This window comes from Salvelinus alpinus, chromosome 2 (genome assembly GCF_045679555.1).
Source record: "Salvelinus alpinus chromosome 2, SLU_Salpinus.1, whole genome shotgun sequence".
NCBI lineage: Eukaryota > Metazoa > Chordata > Actinopteri > Salmoniformes > Salmonidae > Salvelinus > Salvelinus alpinus.
Genome location: NC_092087.1, coordinates 17,186,878 through 17,209,295, shown reverse-complemented (window position 1 = coordinate 17,209,295; position 22,418 = coordinate 17,186,878). Strand labels below are relative to the sequence as shown.

General features: G+C 44.4%; 1 protein-coding gene across 4 annotated transcripts in view; it reads left to right on the top strand.

Annotated features, from left to right (window-relative positions):
• Positions 1-22,418, top strand: part of LOC139555020 (voltage-dependent calcium channel subunit alpha-2/delta-2-like) — a 304,976-nt gene that overhangs the window by 96,694 nt on the left and 185,864 nt on the right. For all 4 annotated transcript variants that reach the window (XM_071368420.1, XM_071368412.1, XM_071368429.1 and 1 more), the window contains exon 3: positions 1,602-1,718. In XM_071368420.1, the coding sequence (XP_071224521.1) occupies positions 1,602-1,718 (117 nt within the window). The remainder of the gene's footprint in view (positions 1-1,601; positions 1,719-22,418) is intronic.

The window sequence follows — 22,418 nt, the reverse complement described above, 5'->3', positions numbered from 1 at the left end:
TCTGCTTCCATACACCTACAGCAGTATGTCCATATTTTCTGCTTCCATACACCTACAGCAGTATGTCCATATCTTCTGCTTCCATACACCTACAGCAGTATGTCCATATCTTCTGCTTCCATACACCTACAGCAGTATGTCCATATCTTCTGCTTCCATACACCTACAGCAGTATGTCCATATCTTCTGCTTCCATACACTTACAGCAGTATATCCTTATCTTCTGCTTCCATACACCTACAGCAGTATGTCCTTATCTTCTGCTTCCATACACCTACAGCAGTATGTCCATATCTTCTGCTTCCATACACCTACAGCAGTATGTCCATATCTTCTGCTTCCATACACCTACAGCAGTATGTCCATATCTTCTGCTTCCATACACTTACAGCAGTATGTCCTTATCTTCTGCTTCCATACACCTACAGCAGTATGTTTATATCTCCACTGGGAAAAAGCTCTTCTCACCTCCTGACTTTCTGGTTAAATAAAGTGAAATAAAAACTCTTCTTGACCATTTAGCCAGACACAACAAGACAATATAGGCCAGGAGTAGGCAACTGGTGGCCCGCAGGCCTGGCCTCCCTTTTGTCGGCCCGTGGATCCATTCGAAGTCTGTTCGTGGATCAGCAGTCATTCAATTAGCCCATGTCTGCCAATCATTTTTGGGGTTGGTAAGTTAGTCTCATTGCTTTCTCCTTATTACACATAGCTTACTCTGTCCCAATGTACGTAGTCTAATCACATCAACTGTACATGATAAAAGGCTTGTGAAATAGTCCTACAACTCTTAAAAAATTGCGCTATCTAGAACCTAAAAGGGTTATTCGGCTGTCCCCATAGGAGAACCCTTTGAAGAACCTTTTTTGGTTCCATGTAGAACCCTTTCCACGGAGGTTTCTACATAGAATCCAAAAGGGTTCTAAATAGGACCAAAAAGGGTTCTACCTAGAATAAAAAAGGGGTATCCTATAGGGACAGCTGAATGATCCTTTTAGAACCCTTTTTTCTAAGAGTGTACTACAAGCCCACTAAGCCATAGTGAGGGTGGTTTTGCAGTGTGAATGTGTGCCGTATTGCACCACAGTGTAGTGTCTTATATGGCAGTCAGGATCCGTTTTAAACCCAAGGGACGTGGCCTGCTGTGGACCACAGAGCCTGTCTGCCTGTCAGAGCTCAGACCCAGAACCACTGCTGAGGACTACTGAGTGAGGTGAAACAGAGGATACTGGGAGAGTCCATTTCTCTGGCTCACAGCCTCTCTGTGTGGACAAACATCTGTCATGATTCTGGCTTCTGGTTGGCTGTCTCCGCCCCTGTTCTCGTTTCTGGTCACGCGCTTCTGTCTTTGTCTCTCCCTATTACGTTCATCTTCACTTTTCACTAAGGGATCTTGGACATTTAGCTTGTGTGTGCATTTAGTGGCTGGCTTGGTATTACCCCACAGACCTCGGCTGGTTAGGGTGCACTGTCAATACAGGACAGCTCTGCCATATTAGCTACATGAAATGACCTGCTAAGTGTGTGTGTGCTATGTTGACCCACATCATAAACTGATAGACATTTTGAACTGACCTTTGACTCCTGTGTTCTCTCTGTAGATTTACAATGAGAAGAAGAGTCAGTTTGACATCAAGAGGAACAATCCCAAGGACCTGGTGGAGAGGGTGGCACGAGACATCGCCAAGCTGCTCACTAGCAAGAGGAGAGCCCTGGAGGTAAGCGGATGCTACTGCACCTGTTAGAGAGTTGATGTTTCCAGAGGGGGAAAGAGTTATTTCCATATAGGAACATGCTGGAGGGGTTAGTTTCATATCTTCTTAAAGGGTTGCAATCAATCAAATGTATTTATAAAGCCCTTTTTACATTAGCAGAAAACCCCAAACAGCTAGCAATGCAGAAGCACAGTGGCTAGGAAAAACTCCCTAGAATACAAGGGGGATACCTAGTCAATTGTACAACTGAATGCATCCAACTGAAATGTGTCTTCTGCATTTAACCCAACCCCTCTGAATCAGAGAAGTATAGGGGGCTGCCTTAATGACATCCACGGCACCCGGGGGTTAACTGGCTTGTTCAGGGGCAGAACGACAGATTTTTCCTTGTCAGCTCAGGGATTCGATCCAGCAACCTTTCGGTTACTGGCCCATCGCTCTAACCACTAGGCTACCTGCCGCCGTGGTTAGATAAAGGCAGGAATCTAAGAAGAAACCTAGAGGGGTACCAGGTTGGTTCTGAGGGGTGGCCAGTCCTCTTCTGGCTGTGCCGGGTGGAGATAAAAAGAGTACATGGCCATTAAGGCCAGATTGTTCTTCAAGATGTTCAAACGTTCATAGATGACCAGCAGGGTCAAATAATAATCAGTGGTTGTAGAGGGTGCAACAGGTCAGTACCTCAGGAGTAAATGTCAGTTGGCTCTTCATAGCCGAGCATTCAGAGGTTGAGGCAGCAGGTGCGGTAGAGAGAGGGAGGGTCAAAAACAGCAGGTCCGGGACAAGGTAGCACATCCGGTGAACAGGTCAGGGTTTCCTAGCCGCAGGCAGAACAGTTGAAAATGGAGCAGCAGCACGAACATGTGGACTGGGGACAGCCAGGAGTCATCAGGCCAGGTAGTCCTGAGGCATGATCCTAGGGCTCAGGTCCTCCGGGAGGAGAGAGAGAATTAGAGGGAGCATACTTAAATTCACATATGACACCAGATAAGATAGGAGAATTACACCAGATATGACAGACTGACCCTAGCCCCCCGGCACATCGACTATTGCAGCATAGATACTGGAGACTGAGACAGGGGTGGGTCGGAGGACACTGTCGCCCCATCCGACGATACCTCCGGACAGGGCCAACCAGGCAGGATATAACACCACCCACTTTGCCAAAGCACAGCCCCCACACCACTAGAGGGATATAAACCAACTTACTACCCTGAGACAAGGCTGAGTATAGCCCACGAAGATCTCCTCCACCACACGAGCCCGAGGGAGCGCAAAACCGGACAGGAAGATCACGTCTGTGACTCAACCCACTCAAGTGACGCACCCCTCCTAGGGACGACATAGAAGAGCACTAGTAAGCCAGTGACTCAGCCCCCGTAATAGGGTCAGAGGCAGAGAATCCCAGTAGATTGAGGGGAGCCGGCCAGGCATAGACAGCAAGGGTGGTTCGTCGCTCCAGTGCCTTGCCGTTCACCTTCGCACCCCTGAGCCATACTACACTCAATCATAGGACCTACTGAAGAGATTAATCTTCAGTAATGACTTAAACCTCTTAAGGATCCGCCCCTTTTTTACATTTTTGCCTAAAATGATATACCCAAATCTATCTGCCTGTAACTCAGGCCCTGAAGCAAGGATATGCATATTCTTGGTACCATTTGAAAGGAAACACATTGTGGTTGGTGGAAATGTGAAAGGAATGTAGGAGAATATAACACAATATGTCTGGTAAAAGATAATACAAAGAAAAAAAGAACGTTATTTTGTATTTTTTTTGTACCATTATCTTTGAAATACAAGAGAAAGGCCATAATGTATTATTCCAGCCCAGCTGCAATTTAGATTTTGGCCACTAGATGGCAGCAGTGTATGTGCAAAGTTTTAGACTGATTCATTGAACCATTGCATTTCTGTTCAACATTTTGTATCAAGACTGCCCAAATGTGCCTAATTTGTTTATTAATAACTTTTCATGTTCAAAACTGTCCAATCTCCTCAAACAATAGCATGACGTTATTTCACTGTAATAGCTACTGTAAATCGGACAGTGCAGTTAGATTAACAAGAATTTAAGCTTTCTGCCAATATCAGACATGTCTTATGTCCTGGGAAATGTTCTTGTTACTTACAACCTCATGCTAATCGCATTAACCTACGTTAGCTCAACCGACCCGTTTCAAGTTTCAACAGGAAACCAGTGCAGGGAAGCTAGCACTGATCAAATTTTGGGGTTGTAGTCAAGATTTTAGCAGCCGTATTTAGCACTAACTGAAGTTTATTTAGTTCCTTATCCGGGTAGCCGGAAGGGAACGGAATGTCCTTGAAGATAGCTATACTATTCTAGTGACTGAAAGGAAGTTCTGCAGAGGAGGGGAGTATTTTAGAGGTAACCGTCCAGGGGAGACAATTATTTGCATCATGATGTTCAGACAGGCAATCTGACTGGTTGCATTATGTTCAGACAGGCCCTCTGATTAATTGCAGTTTGTTTCTTCACTGATGGCATCAAGTTTCCTCCCCCCCCAAGAGAGAAAATATTCAAAATCAGTTCGGGATATTTCAAAAAGCCGATCATAATATTAAGGCGCATGATAGAGTCACCGTTTGAACTAATCCCGAAAAATGTGATTTATAAAAAACATAATGTCGATGGGCCTTCTACTTTGGATAACAGAGCAGTTAATACGTTCATAAGGTTGGATAACAAAGCAGTTAATACGTTCATAAGGTTGGATAACAAAGCAGTTAATACGTTTATAAGGTTGGATAACAGAGCAGTTAATACGTTCATAAGGTTGGATAACAAAGCAGTTAATACATTCATAAGGTTGGATAACAAAGCAGTTAATACGTTTTTAAGGTTGGATAACAAAGCAGTTAATACGTTTATAAGGTTGGATAACAGAGCAGTTAATACGTTTATAAGGTTGGATAACAGAGCAGTTAATACGTTCATAAGGTTGGATAACAAAGCAGTTAATACGTTTATAAGGTTGGATAACAGAGCAGTTAATACGTTTATAAGGTTGGATAACAAAGCAGTTAATACGTTTATAAGGTTGGATAACAGAGCAGTTAATACGTTTATAAGGTTGGATAACAAAGCAGTTAATACGTTCATAAGGTTGGATAACAAAGCAGTTAATACGTTTATAAGGTTGGATAACAGAGCAGTTAATACGTTCATAAGGTTGGATAACAAAGCAGTTAATACGTTCATAAGGTTGGATAACAAAGCAGTTAATACGTTTTTAAGGTTGGATAACAAAGCAGTTAATACGTTTATAAGGTTGGATAACAGAGCAGTTAATACGTTTATAAGGTTGGATAACAGAGCAGTTAATACGTTCATAAGGTTGGATAACAAAGCAGTTAATACGTTTATAAGGTTGGATAACAGAGCAGTTAATACGTTTATAAGGTTGGATAACAAAGCAGTTAATACGTTCATAAGGTTGGATAACAAAGCAGTTAATACGTTTATAAGGTTGGATAACAGAGCAGTTAATACGTTTATAAGGTTGGATAACAAAGCAGTTAATACGTTCATAAGGTTGGATAACAAAGCAGTTAATACGTTTATAAGGTTGGATAACAGAGCAGTTAATACGTTCATAAGGTTGGATAACAAAGCAGTTAATACGTTCATAAGGTTGGATAACAAAGCAGTTAATAAGTTTTTAAGGTTGGATAACAAAGCAGTTAATATGTTTATAAGGTTGGATAACAGAGCAGTTAATACGTTTATAAGGTTGGATAACAGAGCAGTTAATACGTTCATAAGGTTGGATAACAAAGCAGTTAATACGTTTATAAGGTTGGATAACAGAGCAGTTAATACGTTTATAAGGTTGGATAACAAAGCAGTTAATACGTTCATAAGGTTGGATAACAAAGCAGTTAATACGTTTATAAGGTTGGATAACAGAGCAGTTAATACGTTTATAAGGTTGGATAACAAAGCAGTTAATACGTTCATAAGGTTGGATAACAAAGCAGTTAATACATTTATTAGGTTGGATAACAAAGCAGTTAATACATTTATTAGGTTGGATAACAGAGCAGTTAATACATTTTTAAGGTTGGATAACAAAGCAGTTAATACGTTTATAAGGTTGGATAACAAAGCAGTTAATACTTTCATAAGGTTGGATAACAGAGCCGTTAATACGTTTATAAGGTTGGATAACAGAGCAGTTAATACGTTCATAAGGTTGGATAACAAAGCAGTTAATACGTTTATAAGGTTGGATAACAGAGCAGTTAATACGTTTATAAGGTTGGATAACAAAGCAGTTAATACGTTCATAAGGTTGGATAACAAAGCAGTTAATACGTTTATAAGGTTGGATAACAGAGCAGTTAATACGTTTATAAGGTTGGATAACAAAGCAGTTAACACGTTCATAAGGTTGGATAACAAAGCAGTTAATACGTTTATACGGTTGGATAACAGAGCAGTTAATACGTTCATAAGGTTGGATAACAAAGCAGTTAATACGTTTATAAGGTTGGATAACAAAGCAGTTAATACATTTATTAGGTTGGATAACAAAGCAGTTAATACATTTATTAGGTTGGATAACAAAGCAGTTAATACATTTATTAGGTTGGATAACAAAGCAGTTAATACGTTTATAAGGTTGGATAACAAAGCAGTTAACCTCTCTAGGGTACGTGGGACGGTAGCGTCCCACCTCTTCAACAGCCAGTGAAACTGCAGGGCGCCAAATTCAAACAACAGAAATCCCATAATTAAAATTAGTTAATACGCAGTTAATACGTTTATAAGGTTGGATAACAGAGCAGTTAATATGTTTATAAGGTTGGATAACAAAGCAGTTAATACGTTTATAAGGTTGGATAACAAAGCAGTAAATACATTTATTAGGTTGGATAACAAAGCAGTTAATACATTTATACGTTTGGATAACAAAGCAGTTAATACGTTTGTTAGGTTGGATAACAAAGCAGTTAATACGTTTATTAGGTTGGATAACAAAGCAGTTAATACGTTTATTAGGTTGGATAACAAAGTAGTTCATATGTTTGTTTTGCTCAAATCAGCTGTGCATTCATATCCACACGATACTGTGAAAGCATAATTTTACCCAACCATATCTACATTTGATAATCATAGTTTATATTCATTTAAAGTATAGCTAAGTTGGTTTCTTTTTTTATAATGTCGCAGGCGAATGTCCTCTGAATCAATTTAGTTCATCATATTCATAATTTCATGAAATGTGCGTGCTGCATATTAAAACACTGAGGGTAAACACATAGTGAGGAGATGCACCCATAGAGGAGACCTAAAGCCTACAGGCAGAGTGGAAGCACTGAGCCATACTGCTCTGAGGGGGGATAACAGACAGAGAGAGAGAGGAAGAGAGGGGGAGGGAGCTGTACTCCTCTCTCCTTCCCTCTGTGCTGCCTCTCAAAAGGGCCCTCAAGGCATAAGTGCTGCTGTTTTCACCAGTCAAGTCCCTTGAAGGAACATTTGAGGGTATCTTTTAACAGTACAGGGTCTCACATGAGAAGGCACAGTAACCCTGAGCAGTGCACCACAGCCTCTTCAAGGGACAGGCATGGCTAATTCTGTGGCACGGACTCTTAAAGTGAGAGGTATCACGAAGTGCCCTGTGGCCGTGCCGTGTGTGGGAATGAAATTGCACTGCTACTGACCCTCCGTTGCCTGTTTTGGCAGGGGTGCCCTGTGAGCTCAGTGCAGTGCCCAAGCCTCTCCCCTCCCCATGCCTGTGTGCCCATCGTGCCCATCCTCCTGCTGGCCTAACCTCCCGGACCACACTGTCACCTCACATCCTGTCTCCACTGTTCACTCAGGAGGGAGGAGAGGAAACGAGGTGAAAAAAGAGAACTGATGGAATGAGAATGGCCCCTGAGGCACGGGAAAAACCAGGGAAATTATGTTCAGAAATTCATAGATTTAAAAATGAGCAATATGAGAGAGAGAGAGAGAGAGAGAGAGAGAGAGAGAGAGAGAGAGAGAGAGAGAGAGAGAGAGAGAGAGAGAGAGAGAGAGAGAGAGAGAGAGAGAGAGAGAGAGAGAGAGAGAGATTACTCTGGAATACGCTAAAGGAGAGAACAGAGGATGGGGATTGTCACGGAGTCATTTTGTGGTAATTTAAGAGTACGAGGTTCATAAAACGACATAAAACCGTTCATTTGTTTCATTTCGCCACATTATAAATTCTCACACTAAACAGAGAATTCATGACAGCTGAATCAATTCAACTCCACTAGGTATTCATACTGTAGACAGTGGGAATGGAACCAGACTCCTTATGCAGAGTGGAGATAAGGATGTCTCAAACTCATATCCAGGTTGGTTGTGTTGATGTTGCTTTTTATACCAGCCAATTTCTACTTCCTCCTTAATGGTTATTTACTCCCATGCATTCTGAAAGATTGAAAGCAGCACAGTAATCAGAATGGGAGCGACAAATAGCTGGAAATGTGAGTTGTGTAAATGCAAACCATTAAGTCCTTTCCTTGGATGGTCATACGTTAATATAGAGTCCTGAATGCTGATTGGCTGACAGCGTTGCGTCGTGCCTAAGAACAGCCCTAGCCGTTGTACATTGGCCATATACCACACCCCCTTGTGCCTTATTGCTTAAGTAGACTGTGGGGGGAGTATGTTTATATCTGCTGATGAACAAATGCAAAGCGACTCTAAATGCTTAGTTCCAACTGCTGGAAATGGAAACCACCTCATAACACTCCAGGCTCTCTCATATACAGTCATGTGAAATTGTATCCCGTCTAGGTAATGCCTCGACCCACTTGGCACAGACTTCAATTCAACGCCTTTTCCATGTTGGTTCAACGTAATTTCATTGAAATGATGTGGAAACAATGTTGATTCGACCAGTGTGTGCCCAGAAGGGAAGCTTTGAAACAACTGTATTGCATGCTGTTGTCATTGTAGCATGGAGACAACATCCATCCAGCTGTCTCCTGGCTTCCCTTTCCTTCTCACCCTCAGCGGAAATCAGTGATGTTGTCCAAAGTAAGATGTTGAGCTGTGAAGTCAAGAAACATGATGCATCACTATTCAGCGGTTAGCAATGAGTTTTAACCAGCAGGGGCCAGCAGTTTCAGGAACTCCTCCAGAATGATGATACAGTACAGTAAACTCTGGATGTATTATTCTGTTACATGACAGGGGCCCTCCATAACTAATATCCTGTGGAATAGAGGAAGAGAAAATAGAGTGTTGCAGACTCAGAAATGTGTGTGTGTGCCTTCGTCTATGTGTGCCTGTGTGTTTCACAAGTGTGTGTGTGTCTGTAACAAGTGTGTCTGCGACAAGTGTGTGTGTGTGTGTGTGTGTGTGTGTGTGTGTGTGTATTATCTGAGCATCAAGTCACACACCTGTACACCTAGCTTTACGAGAGGTGGTTGTTTGACACCCTTTTAACTGAGAGCATGATATAGAACAGAGCCCTCCATGTAACCCGTCAAGTGTATAAAACACCAGGCAGTAGTGATTCCTGTTGAAGTGATCTGGGCCTGCATCTCTCTTCCCGGGTTCTTTTGACTCCGTCTCCTCTCCCTCCGCTCTGTGTTTCAGCGGCAGCTGGAGGTTCAGTTGGGCCTCTGTGTCCCTGCGAACCAGGCCCACACTCGTATAAACAAAGGTGCTATCTAGAACCTTAAAGGGTTCTTTGTCTGTACCCATAGGAGAACCCTTTGAAGAACCTGTTTTGGTTGTATGTAGAACCTTTTTTGGTTCCAGGTAAAACCATTTTCGGTTCCATGTAGAACCCTTTCTACAGAGGGTTCTACATGGAACCCAAAAGGGTTCCACCTGGAACCAAAAAGGGTTCTACATGCAACCAAAAAAAGGTCATCCTATTGGGACAGCCAAATAACTATTTTGGAACCCTTTTTTCTAAGAGTGTAGTGAAATCTATGAACCAGGTCTGCATGTCTGTTGGAGGCTGTGAACCAGGCCTGCTTGCGGCTGTGAACCAGGCCTGCTGGCGGCTGTGAACCAGGCCTGCTTGCGGCTGTGAACCAGGCCTGCTGGCGGCTGTGAACCAGGCCTGCTGGCGGCTGTGAACCAGGCCTGCTGGAGGCTGTGAACCAGGCCTGCTGGAGGCTGTGAACCAGGCCTGCTGGAGGCTGTGAACCAGGCCTGCTGGAGGCTGTGAACCAGGCCTGCTGGAGGCTGTGAACCAGGCCTGCTGGAGGCTGCTGAACATCCTGCAGGCTGTCAATCAAAGCCTGTATGCCAAGGAGGCAGCATCATAGGGGTGTTGATCAGGGTCTGTTGGATGGGATCTCTCAAAGCACAATGAGAAGGGACTGATGGAATACAAAAAGGGACCAAGGTTGATTTGATCCAGTTATGTACATCTCTGTACTCCCCCACTATAGATTTTAGTTTTTTGGTCAACAAAAGTGTTTTAATTTATGAAATCTGTTCTCAAGTAGCTTATTCCCACAACAACAAAAAAAGAGACACATTTATTTAACTAGGCAAGTCAGTTAAGAACAAATTCTTATTTACAATGACGGCCTACCCTGGGCCAAACCCTAACCCAGACGATGCTGGGCCAATTGTACGCCGCCTTATGGGACTCCCAATCAAAGCCGGTTGTGATACAGCCTGGAATGGAACCAGGGTCTGTAGTGACGCCTTTAGCACTGAGATGCAGTGCCTTAGACCGCTGAACCAGGGTCTGTAGTGACGCCTTTAGCACTGAGATGCAGTGCCTTAGACCGCTGAACCAGGGTCTGTAGTGACGCCTTTAGCACTGAGATGCAGTGCCTTAGACCGCTGAACCAGGGTCTGTAGTGACGCCTTTAGCACTGAGATGCAGTGCCTTAGACCGCTGAACCAGGGTCTGTAGTGACGCCTTTAGCACTGAGATGCAGTGCCTTAGACCGCTGAACCAGGGTCTGTAGTGACGCCTTTAGCACTGAGATGCAGTGCCTTAGACCGCTGAACCAGGGTCTGTAGTGACGCCTCCAGCACTGAGATGCAGTGCCTTAGACCGCTGAACCAGGGTCTGTAGTGACTCCTTTAGCACTGAGATGCAGTGCCTTAGACCACCTTGCCACTCGGGAGCCCACATATGTGATCGTATCTCAATGTAATCAAGGTATGAAATAATTTATATTTTAAGATACAACCTCTTTTTGGGCTTAGTTGTGCTCAATTTGCAGTGTACACATTATTATTATATTTTTTACGCCCCCCGGTCGGCCCCCCATTAGCTATAACAGAAATGAGCCCGCGGCTGAATCTAGTTGCCTACACCTGTACGTATATAGTCTGTCAATGAATGGATGCTTTTGGCCTGTATTGGTGATACACATATCGCTTTTCCTGTATATTTCATTTCATGGTTTCAGAGCTTAAATATTTATGCACACCAGACGTAAACATGCGTAAGAACTAACTTAGTTCCATGACAACAAGTTGGACCGGTTCTTTTTAGGTATCAAGGCAGGTATACGCTTATGGTTTGACTTCTACAGCCAGGTGGGCGTTACAGAGTAGTGATGCTGACAGAGACTCTACAGTCATACTGATTGTGATTGTGCGAGAATGCAGGAGCTCTGACCGGACACTATGCAGGGATGGCAAAAATGCACTTGACAGAATAAATCAGTCACCCTGCCTAAGACTCTGTTTCCCCTGGCCTGACCATGGATACCAAGACAACACAGGACAAAGGCGGGGTGGCGGGGGACGGGGACAGTGACTGTGACAGCTCTGTGTCATCTGTCATCGTGCTACACATACAGTAGATAAATAATTTACAAAGACACACACACACACACACACACTCGTAGACACACACCACACACACCACACACCACACCACACACATACGCCCCATCGCCCAGGACCCTGACCCCTTCCTAAGAGAGTCTGAAGTGGTCGATGACTTGAGTCTGCATCCCAGCAATTTTTCAGACACCTCAGTGACTCACTTTAATTGGACAGGCACCCGGCACGAATCACCAATTTAAAACAGCTACATTTAGCCCTCAGTGATTTAAAGAGCCACAGACTAAAAATGTTAAATAAAAAATGACACAATTGTATCGCTACTATTTTACTATGCAGTAGAGATCTCCATTATTCTCAGAGTGAAATAGCCGTCAGTGGAAGTTCACAGATGGAGAGGTGTCTGAGAAAGTGTTGGTGGAATGTGGTTGTAGATTCAGCTGGTGCTGTTGAGGAGGTAGGATCATCTGGAGTAGTGGGCACGGGGCTGACTGTTGGTTATGACACTGCAGGAGGATCAGAGAGATGGTTTCTGCTCTTCCTCTCTCTCTGGTGACAGGTGAAGGGAGTCTGTTGGATTTTGTTAACAGGTTGTCTCTGCATCTTTCTGTTTATGTGTTTAATCTCTGTGTCCTAGTAATAAAGACTTGAGTGCTTCTTGTTATCCAGAGGTATTCAACTCTAAATCACCAGAAAAGACTAGTTCAAGAATACACAGATTATTCCAAACAGCACAAACATGGCAGCAGCTGGCGAGTCCACAATGCGTGACGACAGCACCGGTGTCAAACAATTATGTCTCTCCTGTTGGCGTTAAGTCATGACGAATGAAGGAGTTGTCTGTCTCTAAGAGTTCTGGGAGATTTCCCTATAGCCTCGCTGCTCATTTGTAATATCAGCAATAGATCACACTAGATGACTTTCCACGCACACTGACGGAATCTATCACTCTGGGATGGATTAGTCGGGACTGAGGCAACTGCCGTACACGGTCACGTGCACAGGATACAGCATGTGTAAACAGTACAGTGAAATGCTTGCTTGCAAGCTCTTCCTCAACAATGCAGTTATACAAAACCATATACAAGAAATACACACAAGAATATACAGTACCAATCAGTGAAAGGGATACTAATCAGGGTTAAAGTGACTGAGCAGCAGGATAAATATATTAAATAGTAGCAGCAGCGAATATGGCAATAGTGTATTGCTCCATAGTACAATGCTCCATATTGTATGTACCCATCATGTATACAACTTGTAGCCACCATTTAGTAAAACAGTTAAGCCATACAATGTAGCAAGTGCCGACATTGGTGATGCCAACTAGCTAACATAATGGCCTCACTCGTCAGAACATTACACATGATCCAAGCCCCCACTATTTTACCTTCCTTGGACATTAATAGCTGCTAGCCCTTGGCATGGCTTGTGTTCATTTTGGCAGCATATTGAAGTCCCCCATAATGAATGTGAATGAGCAGCGCTTTGGAGAGGTCAGATATTTGATTAACCTAATCACTGGCTAAATCTACAACATGCCTGTTAAAGTCATATGTCTTTAAGGCGAGTTCATTTTGTGTATGCTGTAAAAAAAGAAAAGGACAAAGCAATGCATTACCCCAAAAAGGAGAGTAGGTAGGAGACTGTAAGAAAGCAATTTCATTTTCCATTTCCTGCAGGCAGTTAGAGAGGCAGTTATAGCACTCCGGTCCCCTCAGGACCCGAAGAACAGGGGAAGTAGGCCGAACTGACTCTCCTTGGTCAAAAATAGCATAGATAACATCTTAGCTCGCCTCAAAACACTGATTGATAAATGTTTTATATCAAAATGATTATCAAATTTGTTCTGGTAGAGTTTATTGGAGTCTCACCTTTCAGGGGTTTAGTGTGGAGGTTTCAGGAGGATGGAAGGGTTGAGATAGACTAACTTGTGTTAAGGAAGAAGGTGTGTTGGATCTTAATTTGATCACTCTGTTGTTGCTGAGATTTTCCTGCACCGCAGGATTTACATAAATCCACTGAAAACCCACATTAAGACATATTAACATTATTGCATTTTTCATGTAGTGTAATTTTGGCCAGCTAATAGCCTAACCACGTTAAAATATTTTGCTGCGACAATACTGGTCAAATTAAGATTCAACACCTGTAGTGTAAACACGATCAATTCTGCTCACTTACCTTGAGAATGAGGGGAGCACCAGTCTGCTCCCTCCACAGCTACACAGACACACACACTGGCCCTTGTCATTCAGATCTATGAACATCCATTAGCAACCATCTGTTACAATAAGACCTGAAGCAGCAAAGCCATTATACCTTTCTCTCTCTCTCTCTCTCTCTCTCTCTCTCTCTCTCTCTCTCTCTCTCTCTCTCTCTCTCTCTCTCTCTCTCTCTCTCTCTCTCTCTCTCTCTCTCTCTCTCTCTCTCTCTCTCTCTCTCTCTCTCTCCCCTCTGTCACTCTTTCTCTGTCACTCTTTCTCCTCTGTCACTCTTTCTCCTCTGTCACTCTTTCTCTCTTTCTCTCGGTATCTCACTCTATCTCACTCTCTCTCACTATCTCTCTCCTTCTCTCCTCTGTCACTCTTTCTCTCCTTTGTCACTCTTTCTCTCCTGTCACTCTTTTTCTCTGTATCTCTCTCACTCGCTCTCTCTCAAACACACACACACACACCTTCACATAAGATGAGAACAGCTCACCTCCCAAAACCATATAACATGACTGAACATACAGCAACAGGAGATATGAAGGGATGACCCCCCCTCCCCTCAGTGGTCAAAGTAACACACACAGAGATGGGTCAGAACAGAATAAATACACATGATTGTACATCTTCAGTATTGGGCCGTTCCATCACTCCTTCCTACAGAGAAAGGTCACAACGTCTGGAACTTGGCAGAATTTCACATTAGAGAAATGTCAGGATCGAATCTGTTTGCAGCAGCACTGTGGTTGTCACTAGCTGGCACAGCCACAAAGTCATAAACCCTGCCTAGTTCTACAATGTATCTTCTTAAAATCCAATTTTAAAAAAGAACCCTAATCTTAACCCTGACATTAACCACATTGCTAACCAATTAAATTAAGACCAAACATTCTTGTTTTCATGAATTTTGATGATATAGCCAATTTTAACTTTGTGGTTGTGCCAGCTAGTGGAAACCCAGCACTGCCTGAGGCATCCTTCCTCAGTTTTCAATGCACTTATTTTACTGCGTCTCAGCATACCGTTTCAACAGTTCCATTTGAATGCAGCATTTATATATTTTTTTACAAATGTCAATGTACATACAGAGGAAGATTTATTTTTGATTGGTGTGTTCCTGTCTCACACACAATCCCTCATTAAAGTGACAATGTGTGTGAGACAGGCAGGGAGGAGGAAGTGGGGGCTTTTGATTCTCTGTCTAATCATCAGAGTTCTAGTTGAAAGGAGAAAATGGTTCCTGTGTTTAAGCAACTCCTTCTCGTAGCAACGACATCTGCCCATCAGCCAGAGACAAATGAATGGAAATGACTGCTTTCTGTGTTTTACACAGCCATTTCCCCAAGATGCATAAAACATATATTTCCATGCAGTCTCCCATGTGTGTATTTGCATCTGCCAGGACAGAGAATGAGAGAGAGAGAAACACTTGAGTTTTGAAATGGTTTTGCTAAAACGCTAAAGTTTTTTTCTTTCTTTGCGAGGCAATTTCTTTTTCGTTGCAACTCTTGTCAGTTGGTTGTTTTCTCGCCTACAGGATACAATTGAAATAGATATTTTCAGATGAAAGGGGCTTTTCAAAACGTCTCTGCAATCAAATAGAAAATATGTGTTATGTGGCTATATGGAAAAGAACAATGAAATAGGTACTCTGCTCATAATAGTGCCTTGTGCGTGTTTAAAAATATATTTTAAGAGACGGTGAGGCACAGTATGTATGTCAAATCCAATTGATTTATAAATACCTTTTTACATCAGCAGATGTCTGTATATATTTACCTAATCAAGATATTTGCATAGAATCCATAGGAGTGAAGACTATTGAGTGTGTAATCAGAACCAGCTCATCCTCCTCTCGCTCTGCTTCATCGTCACAATGATCAGCAGAGAGGCCATTCAATCACCTGCAGCCTCATAACGGAGGAGGTCACACAACCACAAGAGATGAAGAGGCAGCCAGTGGAATGGGAATATTTATGTAAATTTGACTCACATTATTGAAGAGCTTGATGTAGCAAAATGTATAGACATGCATTTACGCATATTTCATTCGATTTGGGTAACTGAGTTTGCGTGTGTGTGCTTGCATGCGTATGTGCTAGTGTGTATTGAAAGGAAGCCAGGAAGTTGCAGTACCAGTACATGGTGTTGAGGTAAATAAATAAGCATGTGTATGTGTGGATGTTGGCCTGATAGCCCATAGCCTGCCACTGACCTCAGGGAGCAGTGCTTTCATTCCAAACAAATGGAGAGCAGAGGTCTGTTGGAGCCCAGCCCTCTTCCCTGTCTCCTGGTGCAGCCAACAAGGCAAATGATGGGCTGCTGTCCTAAAAAGGGTTCGCTAGAGGCCCTGACAGCCCTGTGTTCGGGGACGGTGGGCTGTTTTCATAGTAGGGGGCATCAAACATTCACGCACACACAGAAACAAACGCACACACACACACACCTACATAAACACACAGCCCCTTGTCATTCTGTCTTTCATGTGTGTGCGACCAGAGGGAGCGTTTGATGATTGAGACCACTGCAGTACAGGGCCAGTCACATAGCAACACAAGGCCCTTTGATTTCCATTTGAGCTGCTGAATTCAACTGAAAAGAGAGTCATTGAACAGAACAAACTTGTGACGGTCAACATAATCACAGCTTCACCAGAACAAAAACAGCCTTGAGTGACGGTCCCGTGTGGGTCAGTTGCATGGGTTCCCACGGGGGACCGTTATGAAAAAAGTATGAAAATGTATGAACTCACTACTGTAGGTTGCTCTGGATAAGAGTGTTTGCTAGATGACTAAAATGCAAATGTAAAATTATACCTCAATAGAAAGCTCAGATCCTGGTGAACAGTCCTACAGTTAATAGCAGAGATCAGTCCTAACCAGAACAGCCTGCTGGTGTTAGAGGGAACAGTGCCACTTCTCCCTACCACTAACAGCCCATCACTGGCCTCAATAGAAAAGGCACGAGTGCAGATCTGCCACACCTGAGCAGACCAGCTTAAATAGAAAAGCTAAGCTTCACTGGAACACAGCGGCTTCAATAGAACAGCTCTCTTTCATTGAAACCACTGCAGTTCAGTAGAAGAGTCTGACTACTGTGGAACAGCTGAGCACCATTGAAACGATTTACCGGAGAGAAACTCTAGGTCCGGAATCCTCAGCTCCACCTTCTAGAACTCTGCAGTGCATGGCCATAGAAAGTGTTGCTGCAATTAAAAAGTCTAGGAAATTGGGGAAGGAGGGTTTTGTGCGCTTATGAGGGAATTTTACAGAAAGAGAGGCAGCAAGAAAAGGAATGACAGTGGATGAGTCAGATTGGGTAGTAAAAATGGGGATCTCAGTTTTCACGGTAGGAATGTAGATGGACGTTGGCTTAAATCGTTCTCCCTCTTTACAAGTATTTTTGTCTAACAGTGCACACTCTGTATATATAGCCCCCCCACAGAAGAAGAAAGAGAGAGAGAGATAGAGATGCTGGTATCTGGTAGAGCAAGGTCGCCTTGGCCTTATTTGGCTCTTCCATCAGAGCGATGGTTAATTTGTACAGGGCCCTGCCTTATCTGAGCGCCTGCCAGCCCGGCCCTGCCCTGTCCACAGAAAACCCATCACGCATCAGACGCACGCACGCACGCACGCACGCACGCGCGCGCGCACACACACACACACACACACACACACACACACACACACACACACACACACACACACACACACACACACACACACACACACACACACACACACACACACACACACACACACACACACACACACACACACACACACACACACACCAACCTCACCTTCCAAGGGCCATTGGAGGAGGTGGCCGCAGATTTAATTATTATTTCTTTCCATTCTGTTTCTCTCCAGGTTGCATTAATTTGCAGCAGCCTGTCAGTTCTCCTCTTGTGTGTTTGTTTTTTAAGTAGAAGGCATTCAGAATGTTTCTGGGTGCGTCGCATTGCCTCGTCTCAGACCGGGCCATTTGGTTGCTGCATCAATTGATTATGTAAAAAGAAACAGGGGTCTCGGTGGTGTTGGTGTAGACACGTGTGTGGAGTCGAACGCCTTGTCTTGTAGTAAGTAATGAGAGAGGAACAGTTTTCAGGGTGACTCTTGTCTTGTAATGAGAGAGGAACAGTTTTCAGGGTGACTTGTCTTGTAGTAAGTAATGAGAGAGGAACAGTTTTCAGGGTGACTCTTGTCTTGTAATGAGAGAGGAACAGTTTTCAGGGTGACTTGTCTTGTAGTAAGTAATGAGAGAGGAACAGTTTTCAGGGTGACTTGTCTTGTAGTAAGTAATGAGAGAGGAACAGTTTTCAGGGTGACTTGTCTTGTAGTAAGTAATGAGAGAGGAACAGTTTTCAGGGTGACTTGTCTTGTAGTAAGTAATGAGAGAGGAACAGTTTTCAGGGTGACTTGTCTTGTAGTAAGTAATGAGAGAGGAACAGTTTTCAGGGTGACTCTTGTCTTGTAATGAGAGAGGAACAGTTTTCAGGGTGACTTGTCTTGTAGTAAGTAATGAGAGAGGAACAGTTTTCAGTGTGCCTTAGTGCCACCTGATCATGGAGAGAGATAGAGAATGTAGCTACTTTTAATGAGTAGGGTCATCCAAGTTGAACCCCTTAGTCAGAGTCTACTGCCTCTCACCCTAGATACTTAAAACCATGCCGCAGAAAATCTGCCAGGAGTGGTCCATCAGTCCCACTGGGTCGGCAATGAGGGATATTTGGTCAGCGTTGCCAAACTCTCCCCACCCCACCCCACCATCTATCAATCAGACTCAGCACTCCTTTCGGAAAAGCTGACCACGACTCCATTTTGTTGATTCCAGCCTACAAACAGAAATTAAAACTACAAGCTCCCGCGCTCAGGTCTGTTCAACGCTGGTCCGACCAATCTGAATCCACGCTTCAAGACTGCTTTGATCACGCGGATTGGAATATGTTCCGCACGGCGTCCAACAACAACAATGATGAATATGCAGATTCGGTGAGCGAGTTCATTAGGAAGTGCATTGACGATGTCGTACCCAGAGCAACGATTAAAACATTCCCAAACCAGAAACTGTGGATTAACGGCAGCATTCGCGTGAAACTGAAAGCGCGAACCACTGCTTTTAACCAGGGCAAGGTGACCGGAAACATGACCGAATACACACAGTGTAGCTATTCTCTCCGCAAGGCTATCAAACAGGCTAAGTCCCAGTACAGAGACAAAATTGAATCGCAATTCAACAGCTCAGACACAAGGGGTATGTGGCAGGGTCTACAGTCTATCACGGATTACAAAAAGAAAAGCAGCCCCGTCACGGATCAGGATGTCTTGCTCCCAGACAGGCTAAATACCTTTTTTGCCCGCTTTGAGGATAATACAGTGCCACTGACACGGCCCACTACCAAAACCTGCGGGCTCTCCTTCACTGCAGCCGAGGTGAGTAAAACATTTAAACGTGTTAACCCTCGCAAGGCTGCAGGCCCAGACGGCATTCCCAGCCGCGTCCTCAGAGCATGCGCAGACCAGCTGGCTGGTGTGTTTACGGACATATTCAATCAATCCTTAGCCCAGTCTGCTGTTCCCACATGCTTCAAGAGGGCCACCATTGTTCCTGTTCCCAAGAAAGCTAAGGTAACTGAGCTAAACGACTACCGCCCCGTAGCACTCACTTCCGTCATCATGAAGTGCTTTGAGCGACTAGTCAAGGACCATATCACCTCCACCCTACCGGACACCCTAGACCCACTCCAATTTGCTTACCGACCCAATAGGTCCACAGACGACGCAATCGCAACCACACTGCACACTGCCCTAACCCATCTGGACAAGAGGAATACCTATGTGAGAATGCTGTTCATCGACTACAGCTCAGCATTTAACACCATAGTACCCTCCAAACTCGTCATCAAGCTCGAGACCCTGGGCCTCGACCCCGCCCTGTGCAACTGGGTCCTGGACTTCCTGACAGGCCGCCCCCAGGTGGTGAGGGTAGGTAACAACATCTCCACCCCGCTGATCCTCAACACTGGGGCCCCACAAGGGTGCGTTCTGAGCCCTCTCCTGTACTCCCTGTTCACCCACGACTGCGTGGCCATGCACGCCTCCAACTCAATCATCAAGTTTGCGGACGACACTACAGTGGTAGGCTTGATTACCAACAACGACGAGACGACCTACAGGGAGGAGGTGAGGGCCCTCGGAGTGTGGTGTCAGGAAAATAACCTCACACTCAACGTCAACAAAACAAAGGAGATGATTGTGGACTTCAGGAAACAGCAGAGGGAGCTCCCCCCTATCCACATCGACGGGTCAGTAGTGGAGAAGGTGGAAAGTTTTAAGTTCCTCGGTGTACACATCACGGACAAACTGAATTGGTCCACCCACACAGACAGCGTTGTGAAGAAGGCGCAGCAGCGCCTCTTCAACCTCAGGAGGCTGAAGAAATTCGGCTTGTCACCAAAAGCACTCACAAACTTCTACAGATGCACAATCGAGAGCATCCTGTCGGGCTGTATCACCGCCTGGTACGGCAACTGCTCCGCACACAACCGTAAGGCTCTCCAGAGGGTAGTGAGGTCGGCAGAACGCATCACCCGGGGCAAACTACCTGCCCTCCAGGACACCTACACCACCCGATGTCACAGGAAGGCCATAAAGATCATCAAGGACAACAACCACCCAAGCCACTACCTGTTCACCCCGCTATCATCCAGAAGGCGAGGTCAGTACAGGTGCATCCAAGCAGGGACCGAGAGACTGAAAAACAGCTTCTATCTCAAGGCCATCAGACTGTTAAACAGCCACCACTAACATTTAGCGGCCGCTGCCAACAAACTGACTCAGCTCCAGCCACCTTAAAAATGGGAATTGATGGAAATTATGTAAAAATGTACCACCAGCCACTTTAAACAATGCCACCTAATATAATGTTTACATACCCTACATTACACATCTCTTATGTATATGTATATACTGTACTCTATATCATCTACTGCATCTTGCCATCTTATGTAATACATGGACCACTAGCCACTTTAAACTATGCCACTTTATGTTTACATACCCTACAGTACTCATCTCATAGGTATATACCGTACTCTATACCATCTACTGCACCTTGCCTATGCCGTCTGTACCATCACTCATTCATATATCTTTATGTACATATTCTTTATCCCTTTACACTTGCGTGTATAAGGTAGTAGTTGCGGAATTGTTAGGTTAGATTACTTGTTGTTATTACTGCATTGTCGGAACTAGAAGCACAAGCATTTCGCTACACTCGCATTAACATCTGCTAACCATGTGTATGTGACTAATAAATTTGATTTGATTTGATTTCTTGGGACGGTTTCTGCCACACTGTCTTGAGTTTTGACAAGCTGTCATAAAAAGATTGCATCATACTGAGTGATGACCTGACTCTCTGTGATTGGCAGGTGTTTTTTCTCCCGCGCCAATGAGGTGGGGGGCTGGTTTGGAGACATGAACCCCTGTTGACTCTCTGACTGACAGACAGACAGGCAGCTCTAGCTCCTAACATGGGGGATATTTCTGTTTGTTTATCAACCGTTTATTTCCGAACCTTTACTTGAGAAGCTAACAGTACAGTGCTGTACGGCAGTATCGGCTAATCCCTTGAGAAGCTAACAGTACAGTGCTGTACGGCAGTATCGGCTAATCCCTTGAGAAGCTAACAGTACAGTGCTGTACGGCAGTATCGGCTAATCCCTTGAGAAGCTAACAGTACAGTGCTGTACGGCAGTATCGGCTAATCCCTTGAGAAGCTAACAGTACAGTGCTGTACGGCAGTATTGGCTGATCTCTTGAGAAGCTAACAGTACAGTGCTGTACGGCAGTATCGGCTGATCCCTTGAGAAGCTAACAGTACAGTGCTGTACGGCAGTACCGGCTAATCCTTTGAGAAGCTAACTGTACAGTGCTGTACGGCAGTACCGGCTAATCCCTTGAGAAGCTAACAGTACAGTGCTGTACGGCAGTACCGGCTAATCCCTTGAGAAGCTAACAGTACAGTGCTGTACGGCAGTACCGGCTAATCCCTTGAGAAGCTAACAGTACAGTGCTGTACGGCAGTCTCAGCTAATCCCTTGCAGTGGCCAAAGGGATAGGGTAATAGGGTAGACTCTTCCATTGGTTGAGTAACAGGGGAGAAGAAAAGGAGGGGAGGGGAAGAGGAGGGGAGAAGATGAGAGGAGGAGATGAGAGGGGAAACGGGGAGGAGGAGAGGATCATACTTCCGGCGCCGAAAAGAGATGGCTGCCTCGCTTCGTGTTCCTTGGAAAATATGCAGTATTTTGTTTTTTTACGTGTTATTTCTTACATCGGTACCCCGGGTAATCTTAGGTTTCATTACATACAGTCGGGAGGAACTACTGAACATACGATTAACGTCAACTCATCATCGTTCCTACCAGGAATATGACTTTCCCGAAACGGATCCAGTGTTTTGCCTTCCACACAATACAATGGATCTGATCCCAGCCGGCGACCCTGTGCGACGCCGAAAAAGGGGAAAACGTGGCGGTCTCGTGGTCAGGCTTCGGAGACGGGCACATCGCGCTCCACTCCCTAGCATACTACTCGCCAATGTCCAGTCTCTTGACAATAAGGTTGATGAAATCCGAGCACGGGTAGCATTCCAGAGAGACATCAGGGATTGCAACGTGCTCTGCTTCACGGAAACATGGCTAACTCAAGGGACGCT